General features: G+C 39.5%; 1 protein-coding gene across 2 annotated transcripts in view; it reads left to right on the top strand.

The window, feature by feature from the left end:
* Positions 1 to 13,045, top strand: part of LOC137478144 (adhesion G protein-coupled receptor A3-like) — a 255,839-nt gene that overhangs the window by 197,790 nt on the left and 45,004 nt on the right. For both annotated transcript variants that reach the window (XM_068197751.1, XM_068197752.1), the window contains exons 13-14: positions 7,830 to 8,037; positions 8,957 to 9,165. In XM_068197751.1, coding sequence (XP_068053852.1) covers positions 7,830 to 8,037; positions 8,957 to 9,165 — 417 coding nt within the window. The remainder of the gene's footprint in view (positions 1 to 7,829; positions 8,038 to 8,956; positions 9,166 to 13,045) is intronic.

Raw genomic sequence — 13,045 nt, 5'->3', positions numbered from 1 at the left:
TGTGTATTATATCTCTGATTAGGCCTTTAAAATCAGAATATTTACATGGAAATGAGTCATATTATATGTTCTGGATTGTATTTGTAGTCTTTTTTTTAATTGTTAAATCATAGAGGCTCTGAGTCATCCTGTGATCAACCAGTGCTTTCACATCCTTGTCCTTATCTTTTGCTTTCCAAAGTGGCTTCTTTCACCAGCTTATAATAGACTGTCTCATTATAAATATGTAAAACATGATTTAGAACATTGTCTTAGATGGCATTCCTCCTTATTTCAAGGTCATCAAACAAAAATTGGAAGTCTTTAAGCTGATTTTCATACAAACTTTGGATATATTCACTCCAGCCTGTCTTCTCCTTTCAAAGTAAATAACTGTATTATCAATTGGAGCTTGTTCCGTATTCACCTGAAACTAATTGCTGCTAGTTCTTAATGTCTCAAAAGAAATCAGGTGAATTGTATTGCCCTGTCTGGAAAAATACTTATTGAGGACAATTATCATTTGAGTCTGGCATTATTTACCTTTGGCAAGCCTACTCTGTCTCCCTTCATGTTCTCTTTCTTTAATATCGGGTTTTTTTGGTCACTTTTTTCTTCACAATAACTCATTAACAGGTCAGTTGTTGCTTGTAGATTTGCACGTATTTTCATTTTCTTAGAAAGTTTGCAAGATGTTCAAATATGAAATATAAAATCCTAATTTGGAGACTTTTGGTTTTAACTTTTATTGGAAAAGGGCTCCTGACAATCAGATTTCCAGATTATTTTACATTATCAGTTTTTCTCAAATTTCAGTACTGTTTGCTATATCTGTTTTTATAGAAACAGATTTTCTTGAAAACTTTTGATTATTAATTAGGGAAAACTTTAAAAATTAAGATTTTTTTTATCTTTTGAAGAAATTTGCATATATTTATTACTGATGCCACAATTTCACTGTGCATCAAACCATCTTTTATGCCTGGCTAGAACAAAGATGTCTTGGACAGAACTGAGATGGAAGTGCACTGCAGAATTACTACATAATGACTTTATCACATAATAATCCCAACATGTTCAGCAGTTTTGTCTCAGCAGCCAGGTGATTTTATGTTGCATTTTTGGAAGTACTGCTTCATTTCATCCTGGGAATCTATATAAACTTTGCTTTTCACCTGCTAGTCATCCCTGAGCCTTTCCATACTTGTGTTTAAACAGCACTGCAGAAAGCGCAGTTACACTAAGACAAATTAATAGCAAGATTATATAGGTAAATTAGCTTGGCCGGGGAACTCCTACTTTCCTTGTTTGGTATTATCCCATTAAAAAATAAAAACCAAAATCCTGTTTCTTTTAGTACCTGGCAAGTTGCTTGTCTTGTATAAGCATTTCCAAACTGACATTGTTTTCATTATTTTTACAAACCCCTTATTTGGTATTTTCCCACCTGGTCTGAATTTTGGGGGCTTTTTCTTGATACTTTTCATGCCAGAAAAAGAGATCAGAACTCATGCACAGACTACCTAAAGCCTCATAGAACTGGTTCTATGATTAGAAATGCCTGTCCTTATCTCATATATTTTATGCTGAGACAATTCCTAAGGAGTGTGGTTTAAATACCTACCAGGAGCGACAGCTGAAAAGCACAATTGTGCCTCTTTCTATTTGTTAACAACTGAATCTTTAGCATAAACCACAAACTGAAATCTTCCATTGCTTCTAAGGATCTGCTGTCTTATTTGAGGGACTAAATAAAATCTATTATATATGTATAAATAATTTATTTGCTTGATTTTATTATGATGACCTCACTGTTAACTCAGTACATATTTAATAATACAGCTATTACCTACAGAGCTTAGTTTCTACTTTTTTTACTGTAACTTTATATAGCTTGTGCCTATTTTGGCTGCACCCTTATATCTTTAATAATTTAATATATGGTGTCTTGCATCTGAATCTCTACACCACTTTGGCAGATTCTTTGAAATCTGGAAACAGTGAAGTTGCTTTTCCACTTCTCCTCCAGGTTTTAGGTGACTTCATTTACTCTTTTTTCCCTCCAGACTTCCTCTGACCTGTTGTTAAGGTGCTGGTTTTTAAGTTAAGGAAATTGCTGACTGGAAAAAATATATCTTATGACTGTTGTGAGGACTAAGAATTGGATGGTTTCCTGTGAAATATATTTTATCTTAAACAGAAATATTGTGCCTGAACTCAAAAGTCAATCTAGTACCCAGACATACACAAGGAAGAGTTACTGAAAATAATTTGATTTTTGTCATTCCACAGTGGTTACCAAGTAGGTTTTTTGGTAATGATTGTTTGATAAGGAGTATGGTCTCTCAGTATTATGGCAAGTTGAACACTGTAATGGGAAAGCAAAGCTTCAAGAGTAAATGGGAGCAGGTCTCTTAAAGGAATTATGATAGTAGAAGGGCCAACATATCACAAAGTCTCCTAAGGCAAGAGGCTGTCTTTCCTAAAAACTTAAAAACTCCTTGTAAATGCTAACATTCGTTATAAGGAATGGACTGCTACCAGAATAAAACTGCCTAGGGAAAAACTTCACTTTAAATCTTTCTTTTTTCCCTTAAAACATTTTTAATAAGGGCCGCACATGTACGAGTTGCAAGAATGCCAAGCGTCCGTAGCTCTCAATATCCTGAGAACCATTTCTGCTTCAGAATGAGATTTTTAATTCAAATTTAAAACTTTCAGAATACAGTTTGATTTATTGGTTCTGTTTTGGTGCCTCAGAAAATTACACACACAGACAAAAGTAGGTCTAAAACAGAAAAAAACCCCAAAACTTCAAAAGTACTTATAAAACTGTACTGTCCAAATTATGCCTCAGAGTGTTTAAAACAACCTTTCATTTTGCTTTTTCGAAAGTTGACCAGGTTCTAAGAAGTCCTAGGAGCCAGGAGTCCTAGGAGGCCTCCCAGAAAATCCTAAGAGCAGATTTAGAGCTGATAAGCCATCTTTCCCTGGCTGCAGGTAACAGAGAAGATTTTCAGATATCTGGGCAGATGACATGGATGACATTTTAGAGCATTTGAAAATTGCATAATTTTTATTATATTTGTGTGGAAATGGGTGGATGTCTATGAATAGCTTTCATTTTAAAATACAAGCATTTTCCAGAAGAAAAATGCTCCTCAGAAGAATCTGCACTGTGTTCAGTATTCCCCTTTTCTAATCAATGCCAGTACCATCCAGTTAATAGGACTAAAACTGAAATGGGAGTCATGATGGGATTATTGACATTCTGTTTTGAAAACACTCTCAGAATGTCTAAATCCTGACTGGTGAAATGCTGACACAAACTGTAAGCTTTTCCAGGAAAATATGAGATGCTAGTGCTGTCATTGTGAAGCTGCAGCTCCTGTGGTGGGTCTGTATTGCTCTTTCTCTTTTCTTAGTGGTGCAGGCAGCTTTTTGCCACAGCATGCTCAGATACTTTAGTTCCTATGTGATGTAGTGATATGGTGCATCTTACAGGGCAAAATAAATGCCATCATTTTAATTTCACTGAAGTGAGAGGGAAACTGAGGCAAGAGTGGAGAACTGACTTAGGCTTTACTTCACATGAGATAAGCAGAATACAAGACTGAACCTTCGGTCAGGTTCCCTCCATCCTCTACCACAATAACAGGAACTACCTCAGTGCTCAGATCCTCCCTCTCATGTGAATAATAAGTAATACTGTTGAGAATTCTCACACATCTCAGATGAAAATAATGTATTTATTCATATTTTTAAACAGCACTGTGAATGTGTGGGCCTTCTCACTATGTGCATTTTTCATTAATATCCTACTACAGGATCTTGTTGGCAGGCATGTTGCTGCAGCAGACAGTTGGATGTTTAATTTTGAGGAATTGCTAAGTAAATATTTGATGTGCAGCAAGTAGTTTGACTTTATGCGTACATTTGTCCAGTTAAGGAATACCCTATCCCTTTGCCCTTCACTCCACCAGACTACCTGCACTCAAAAAAAATTCAAGTAACAGGTAGTATAAGTGGGCAGTATTCACAATAAAACTGTACTCCAGGAAGTGAATGTAGGCAATTTAGTGAAGTTTATGAAATAGACTGTGTTATGGGTATTTAAATTCATTTTGAGCAGACAACAAGGGGAAAATGCTCTCCTGAAGTCTGATCAGGAAAAGGTTTTCTGTAAATGTGTCTTTTTGTCAAGTAAGTAATTTGATGTTGCTGCATGTTTGAGATTTGCTCAGTCAGCCCGAGCGGTGCAACCAGTCCACACTAATTCCACTGTGGGCTGTGCACAGCTTTTCTTCCCTGCCTTCCACCTTGGCCCTGGCATGTGAAGCTGCAATGTGTGGGTAAGGCTGGGGCACCGTGGGCAGGTCCCTCCCTCCCTGCTGTGTGCTGAAGGGTTTCTGTGGGCAGGGAAGGGCAGGGTGCAGCTGGCCCTGCCCAGCGCTGAGCGCTGCTCGGGCACAGGTTAGCAGGGAAGGGCAGGGTGCAGCTGGTCCTGCCCTGCCCAGCGCTGCTCGGGCACAGGTTAGCAGGGAAGGGCAGGGTGCAGCTGGTCCTGCCAGCCCTGCTCGGGCACAGGTTAGCAGGGAAGGGCAGGGTGCAGCTGGTCCTGCCAGCCCTGCTCGGGCACAGGTTAGCAGGGAAGGGCAGGTGCAGCTGGCCCTGCCCAGCCCTGCTCGGGCACAGGTTAGCAGGGAAGGGCAGGGTGCAGCTGGCCCTGCCCTGCCAGCCCTGCTCGGGCACAGGTTAGCAGGGAAGGGCAGGGTGCAGCTGGTCCTGCCCAGCCCTGCTCGGGCACAGGTTAGCAGGGAAGGGCAGGGTGCAGCTGGTCCTGCCAGCCCTGCTCGGGCACAGGTTAGCAGGGAAGGGCAGGGTGCAGCTGGTCCTGCCAGCCCTGCTCGGGCACAGGTTAGCAGGGAAGGGCAGGGTGCAGCTGGTCCTGCCCTGCCCAGCGCTGCTCGGGCACAGGTTAGCAGGGAAGGGCAGGGTGCAGCTGGCCCTGCCCTGCCAGCCCTGCTCGGGCACAGGTTAGCAGGGAAGGGCAGGGTGCAGCTGGTCCTGCCAGCCCTGCTCGGGCACAGGTTAGCAGGGAAGGGCAGGGTGCAGCTGGTCCTGCCCAGCGCTGCTCGGGCACAGGTTAGCAGGGAAGGGCAGGGTGCAGCTGGCCCTGCCCAGCCCTGCTCGGGCACAGGTTAGCAGGGAAGGGCAGGGTGCAGCTGGTCCTGCCCTGCCAGCCCTGCTCGGGCACAGGTTAGCAGGGAAGGGCAGGGTGCAGCTGGTCCTGCCCAGCGCTGGTCGGGCACAGGTTAGCAGGGAAGGGCAGGGTGCAGCTGGTCCTGCCCAGCCCTGCTCGGGCACAGGTTAGCAGGGAAGGGCAGGGTGCAGCTGGTCCTGCCCTGCCCAGCCCTGCTCGGGCACAGGTTAGCAGGGAAGGGCAGGGTGCAGCTGGTCCTGCCCTGCCCAGCCCTGCTCGGGCACAGGTTAGCAGGGAAGGGCAGGGTGCAGCTGGCCCTGCCCTGCCAGCCCTGCTCGGGCACAGGTTAGCAGGGAAGGGCAGGGTGCAGCTGGTCCTGCCCTGCCCTGCTCGGGCACAGGTTAGCAGGGAAGGGCAGGGTGCAGCTGGCCCTGCCCAGCCCTGCTCGGGCACAGGTTAGCAGGGAAGGGCAGGGTGCAGCTGGTCCTGCCCAGCCCTGCTCGGGCACAGGTTAGCAGGGAAGGGCAGGGTGCAGCTGGCCCTGCCCAGCCCAGGGACTGCCACCAGCCCCAGGTCCCTGTGCTTCAGGTGGAAGCAGGTTCTGCTCCGCACCTCCCCAGTCCCACAGGCAAGCTCTGTCTACGCCATTACTTTTTCCTATTACTATCAGGAAGTCCCAATGGAGGAGCAATTAGAGAACCACAATAAATTAGATGATTTGCCCTCTTAGCAAAAGTGCTATAAACCTGTTGTTTTCTCTGGTTTGTGTAGGGCTGCTTTTGTCAAGTCATAGCACATTGTTGCTTAACCCAGTGCCTTTAGCTGTCGGTTTCATTACCATAAGCTTATTCATATGCTTCTGTCTTTCTCTTTTTGTGTATAATGAGTAATTAGTGTAATTTAATATGTCATCTTTGTTGCTTTTTCCAGCACAGAATAATAATAAAAATCCAGCATAAATATAAAGTTAATCGCACCGTAAGCTCTCTTACCCGTCTGTACGTCTCCACATAGGTCCTCAACAGCGGTCTGGGGTACGATAAATGACACTTTTAAAAAACTCTGTGCATACTTTTTGATAGCAATTTTAAGGCCAGAATGGTATCATCAGAGGTTCAGCATATGCAGATACTTGGGATATCAAAGAATAAAATATGTCTTTTTCAGAAGAATGAGATAAAGCCAATTATAACAGTTATAGTGAATTAGACAGTGGAAACAATCTCAGGCTGAGTGCTTGATGTTTAGCTCAGTTAATACCAATTAAAGCCTTCATAATAATTTAAAATTCTAATGTAGAAATGTTCTGTTGCTATTTGCTGTTTTTTTTTTCCTGAGTACTTTTAGTAAGCAGAATTGCCTAGATTGAATACTTATTTTAAAAAGGACGTTTTTGCATTTTTAGTGTTAAAATCTGAAAACCATCCTTAAATGTACATGGTAGAAGGAAAATGATGTACAGAAGTATTTATCTCTTTATTTAGGCATTCAAATGACATCACAGACTACTCATGCCTTCCTTCCATATTTATTCCGTGGTCACTAGATGCTTCTCATACTCAGTTTGCTGATCTCTGTTACACCTTTTATCTTTCACATGTGTATTTCTCCCAGCACATGGATGTATATTAAATGTCATGTTTCTTTATATTGTTGTGAAGATCATTGTTTTACTTCTGAAATAGGTAGTGCACATGTGCTATGAGCAAACTGTGGTAATCTATGTAAATTATGTGCACAGAGCCATACTCTGCCCTTGGGGGAAATGCAAATTAGAACATTTTGTAGATTGTTTGTTTTTAAATACATACACTTTTCACATCAAGGCTCAGGACAGACTCCCTGTTTATTTTTCCATTGCTCATCATTTGTTATTCCTTGTAAATATCTCAATCTTTAATGATTAGTTTGCAACTTTGGCAGGAAAAAAACGCTTGATGAGTGAAGTCCTCAAAATACAATGTTTGGTGTATTTTATAGCTCTGCTGTAAGGGATTTATCTGCTTGTAAAAGGGTATGTAACGCAAGACTCAAAGCCATTATAGTGATCTGACAGTCTTCATTCATTTTCTCCCAGTGTTGTCTTGTTTTCATCTTTTACATTAGTGTTTGTAATATTTTTTAATCCTGCATGACTAAAACACAGTTAACTGATTTTCCTTATATGAAGCAAGAAAAACATATTCCTAAACTGTGTTGTTTACTGCACTTGCAGTTCTCTGCAGATGTAATTCGTTTTAATAATAAAATTATTTTTATACCCTTTAAGTACCCTTTCGGAGAAATGTTTTAATGTAAGTTGTCTGATTCTATTTTAAGTGAAGGAGAAAACCTGGTAGAGGTTGTCTCTTTAAATCAGATCTGCAGTGTTGATGGACCCTCTAGCAGGCACGGTAAGAACCATTCTCACCTCTGCAGCAGGGAGCTTGACCATATAGACTCTCACATTCAATCAAAACGTTTTCCCTTTTAATATGCACTGTACCAATCCTATTCCCATGGTTACAGCCCGTGCTTCTTTGGTTGCTTCCAGACTGTTGGAAAAGGAAGGCAGCATACATTTCTTGTACAGGAGTTTAAAACATCATGAAAGCAACCCTGTTGTGATTTGCATTTTAAATGTTTCTCTTTTTTTCTCATTGTACAGAATGCTGTAGCAGTAGCTTCAGTTCATTTGCCACAGTCTGTCTTCTCTCAGTCTTCAGCCTGGCAATCTGTTGATAACTCCACTTGCAAGCTACAGTTTATTGTCTTTCGGAATGGAAAACTCTTTCCTAGCACAGGAAACTCATCAAATCTCGCAGATGATGGGAAACGTAGGACGGTTGCCACACCAGCTGTTTTTGCTAAAATAGGTGAGAAGCTGTTATGCATTATTTTCTTTCATCTAAAAGCTACGGTATACTTGATTGTGCAGAGAATAGAGGGATAGAGTATGCAGTGTGCTGGGAGGCTGGAAACAGTCTCTGCCTTTAGTACAATGTTTGCAATTGTTCCTATCTGCACGATTTTATTCAGATTGTCCTGCAAATAATGAAATGCCCTTGCGCTACTATTAGAATGCAAATTCTGGGCTACTGTTTGTTGACTGTGTTGTTACAGATGCTTGCTTCTTAAAGCTATCGGAACGAACCTTGTTTTACTCTTTACAGTTGCAATGTTAATGTCCTGGGCACTGGTGAAAATAAGGCTTTTGGAGTGGGAGTAGTGCCCTGTTGCATGTATCAATAGTCAGCAGTATACTTGCTGATGCGATGGATGTAAAACAGGTGTTGTTAAAGACTTTTATCTAAATGACATACATTGCTAGTGAATCAGTATTTTGATTAATTGCTCACCCATGCAATTTTACTAATTTTGTTCAACTAGGAGTAGTGCTCTCATTTCTATTAACATTTTTAAATGTTTGAATGTTACTTTCAAAGCGCAGAATTGTCTCAGCTAATAATCATGCCATGAAACTGAGCCATTTCTGCAGTTACATGGGCACTAGTGTAATACTGGTCATAAGTGAAGAATCTGAAACAATAAAAAAGATCTCTTTTGTGAGGAATGATTCGATCATTTTGACACAATATGTGATTGAAATGCTCAGATTTATTTATACCATTGCAAACTTCTCCGATGTGAGCACTACCTTTGATCTTGACCATTAAGATTTTATGTCCACTGGCTTTTTTCCCTATAGTTTAGTGTATCTGGTCTCTTTACAGAGCATTCATCACTAAAGGGTTTTCTACTCCGTCTCTCTGATTCATTTTTTTCCTTTTGCAGATGGGTGCAGTTTTGGAAACCTTACCAGCCCTCTTACTATAGGATTGAGGCACTTTGCACGGGGTATAGACCCCATTGCAGCCTTCTGGGATTTTGACCTTCTAGATGGACATGGAGGCTGGTGGGGAGAAGGGTGCCACATAATTAGTTCTGCAGGCAATATTACCACCATTCAGAGTACACACTTCAGTAACTTTGCAGTGCTAATGGTAAGTATATGACTTAGCAAATATACCTATATTTATCTCTCTCTTTTGCCATGCATTTATGTTTTATTTACATGCATCTGTTTCATTCTGACTTATCAGTAACTGACCTTATGGGTTTTTATAATGTTTAGCATAGAACAGTCTAATAGGAACTAAGTTACTTAACTGCTAGTAAGTGAATAAACCTAGTGGTCAGTTTTAATATCCTGAGACAGGCCTAATCAGAAATTACATTAACTTCAGTCTTATAAATGAAAGTTCCATCAAGGAATGATTAGTACATAATGGTTATAAATTATATGACAGGCTTTAAAAATGTATACTCCTGTGTGCTTTTACATCAGCACATCTCAGAGGCTGGTCTGCTTTTGTTCCTGCCCTGCACTGTGTTGATCATACTAATTAGTTGCAGGCATACCGCAATGTTGAATCATTTAATAAATGGAGAGGAATAACATCTTCTGCTCTTTTAAGTATGGACAGAGCTGTCCTTTTTGATTCTGTGGGAGTTTTGGTTTGTGCACCAATGCCGATAGCCTACTTACGAAATTGCTGTTTGTGAAGGAAAATATTCCTGTGCAGTGCTAACACATCAGCTGCTTTGCTCTGTTCTCAGTCACACTTACAGTTCCCATTGCAGTTATTTAACTAACCTGCTTAACAGAAAGTTACCTTCATGAAAGCAAAAATATGCATGCAATGATGAACTGTTATTATTCAGGGACTAAAGGAAAGCGAAAAATAAATTGAAAGGTTTCTAAGCTTTAGAAAATGTTTGCACCCTTAAAAATATTTATTATAAACCAGTTGTAAAAAGATTAGACGTGTGTACTCTTAATACTAGAATGCTCTTGAATGCTGATGCAGGATTGCACTGTAGATGCTGCTTGTATACTTTACAGAAATGTTTATAGTTGAGTAAATAATGTATTGTGTGTATGTGTAAGGGACAGCAAACACAGGCGACAGGAATTGCGAGGACGTGTGCAGAGAATACCAATCTGCTGCTGTCAGATGGAGCGCAGATGGCAGCCAATCATAGCACAAAGCTCTGGTGCCCACGAGTTAAATGCAGATATTATCGTCCACTTCGTAAGAACTGATTTCCCTGACACTTAGTTGAACATTTTTTTACCCGTTATAGAATTGTTCAGAATTTAAGAGCTGTTCCTCAGATTTGATGACATTAAATATACCTTATTTTCTACAGCTCCTGTGAGTTCCTTTTTCCCCCAGCCTCTTGTTTCCCAGAATATGAATCATAATTTTGCTTTGAGGATGTATTTCTAAATTAATTAAAGAAAGCACCTGTTGACTTTGCAGGCACCACACCCAAAATGGCTTCCCTGTTCTTAAACTGCTTGAGTTCAGCATGTTGCTCTTAAACTTTGAGCAGTTACTAAATGCTAATTAACTGTTTGCAATCAACCAGTTCCATAGTTTGTTTTTGTATGAAAAGTTGAATACTGACACAAGGGCTGCAGTTAATTTTTGGTTTGTAAAGCCCAATTTTCTCTTATAAGATGTAGGAGATGGGTTTTTCTACAACTGTAAAGGCAACCGAGGCACTTTTTGCTGGAGTTTTTGTATCTGGTATGTAATTCTGCTTTAGGCCTTGTGTTTGTTTGGTTATGAGCATTTGACTGTGCTTTATTTCATGTGTGCATCTTCCAGTTTTTTCTTTGTGTAAGACAAGAAAGTGGAATCTTAGAATCACCCTTGCTTTGCAATTTCTATGGTAGCAAACACTGGGAAATGTTTCTTAGCTCATGTTTCACAGTAACTTTTAAGGAAAAGGATGACAAGTAATTTTGAAATATACATATATAAATATGCACACACAAAAATCCACTTTCCAGTCATTCCCTTTCTAAACAGATAATATAAAATTTTTGTAGCTTCATTATGTCCAAACATTTTCATTCAAGTATTATTTCTTAATCACTGTTTTGTGGCATAAAGTCAAGGATTACTTTATTTGATAGAAACTACGCTTTTCTGGGTACTTCAATTCTCGTACCAGAAATGAAAAATACTTAATTGTTCTGCATTGTTATTAATTTATAAAATTGACAGTATAAAGTGCTTATGTGTACCTTGTTAATTTATATCTATATGCCTAATGTGTTTTAAAATACTAAGAAACCATCAGCAAATTCAGGATACCTGGCGTATGGTGTGTAGCTAATGAAATTAGCTACAATATCATGATACATGTCATTAATCTGTAATTCTCTCATCTGTTAAACAACAAAAAATCATAATTGATTATTATGGTTTGGGGTAATTGCAGAAAACTGAAGTAATATCTGTAAACTAAAAAGCAGCACTAAATCTTTACATTACTGTCAGAATTGGGTACATCCTGCTGTAGATTAAGTTGAAACAGAAGCCTCGGTCAATCCAGCTGTCCATTTTATGACTAGTACAGCATATATTCTGATTGGTCACCTTTTTAAATAGTAAGACAAAGTTTCCTAACCTGTTTTATAGAAGTTGTTTATGCCTATGTAACATAAAAGGGTTAAAATAAAGTTTTTTCTAGAGTCCTTTTTTTAGAAAGGCAGCAATCAAGGATTTATCAACTACGATTGATAATTAATAAGCATGAGCATACTTCAAGTGAGAGGAGTCATGTAGAGCCCTTTGATTTCTTCTGTGACAGTTGTTCAAGTGATGTCAGTGAGAGAGAAAGTTTAGTTTGGGAGTTGCTTTGGGAAGAAGGTACATGCTCCTACCCTCACATGGCCTCACACTTTTACTTTGCTCTGGGTTGGGCTGGCAAATAGAAGTAAAATAATAGTCAGATATAACAGAGCATTTTATTTTTCTGATCAGGTTTTGATTAGTATGTCCTAGAGGTGAGAGTAAAATAATGTGAACTAACTCTCAGATTATATTTCTGCCTTTTACTTCATGTACTGTGTGCTTAGACTAGTCCTCTGTTTTGTCTTTTCTTCTGTTATCTATAGGAAGAAGAGAGTTCGTTACGTTACACCTCTTTTGGAGGTGTCCAAAGCACTCTAGGGTCCTGAACTCTGCAATATGATTTTCTATTTTAGAGTAAAATCATGAGTTTATATACTTTGAAGCTTTATTATAGCTAATGATAAGTATTTGCTTCTTAAATACTATGTATTTATTCTCTTGTGTGAACAGTTGTATATCAGCATTCTAGTTTTTCAGGACGACGTGTGTGTATGTTATGACCAATCCAGAGACCTCTATATCTGAGTAATAACTCTTCAGGAGATGACAAAAATATCCAATAGCAACAATGAATTTCAAAATTTGCTAAATATGTTTTGGCATACATTGTCCTCTGTTCTTCCTTTCATTTTTCTTAGAACACAATAGAAATTCAATAGTGATGGATATTACTGTAATTGTATACAGCATTTCCTTTCCCCCTTAGACTGCTTTGTCAATAGTAATTTCCTTAAATCTGCCAAATAAATACAAATAAAATTATTAAATCTAAGTATGATACTTCCCAATTAACATAAAATGGATTAATAAATATTCTTAGCACTTCTAATTGTAATTCTTAAAGTAGGTTAAATCAACATAAAATCATAAGTAGCTCCTTTCCTGTTTTGTCACAATTTGTCATATTATTCCAGCCAACCTAGGTGTGGGTTTTGTTGGATTTTTGGGTTTGCTTTATGTGCGTAAGGAGTAATTATTTGTAGAAGTAGCATACAGTCAGCGGATGCTTATATGAGATAATTAGGGCTGAGGAGACTGAGCTGACAAAACCAGAGCATATTTGAAACTGTTGTGGAAGCAAACCTTAGAAAATGGTTTGAATGAGAAACAGAGAAGAGGCAGGATACTAGGAATGGATCACAGTAAGAGTTAGGGCATTTTTCTCTTGTTT

The sequence above is a fragment of the Anomalospiza imberbis genome, chromosome 8 (genome assembly GCF_031753505.1).
Source record: "Anomalospiza imberbis isolate Cuckoo-Finch-1a 21T00152 chromosome 8, ASM3175350v1, whole genome shotgun sequence".
Taxonomy (NCBI): Eukaryota; Metazoa; Chordata; class Aves; order Passeriformes; family Viduidae; genus Anomalospiza; species Anomalospiza imberbis.
This window is presented reverse-complemented; position numbering and strand designations above follow the sequence as displayed.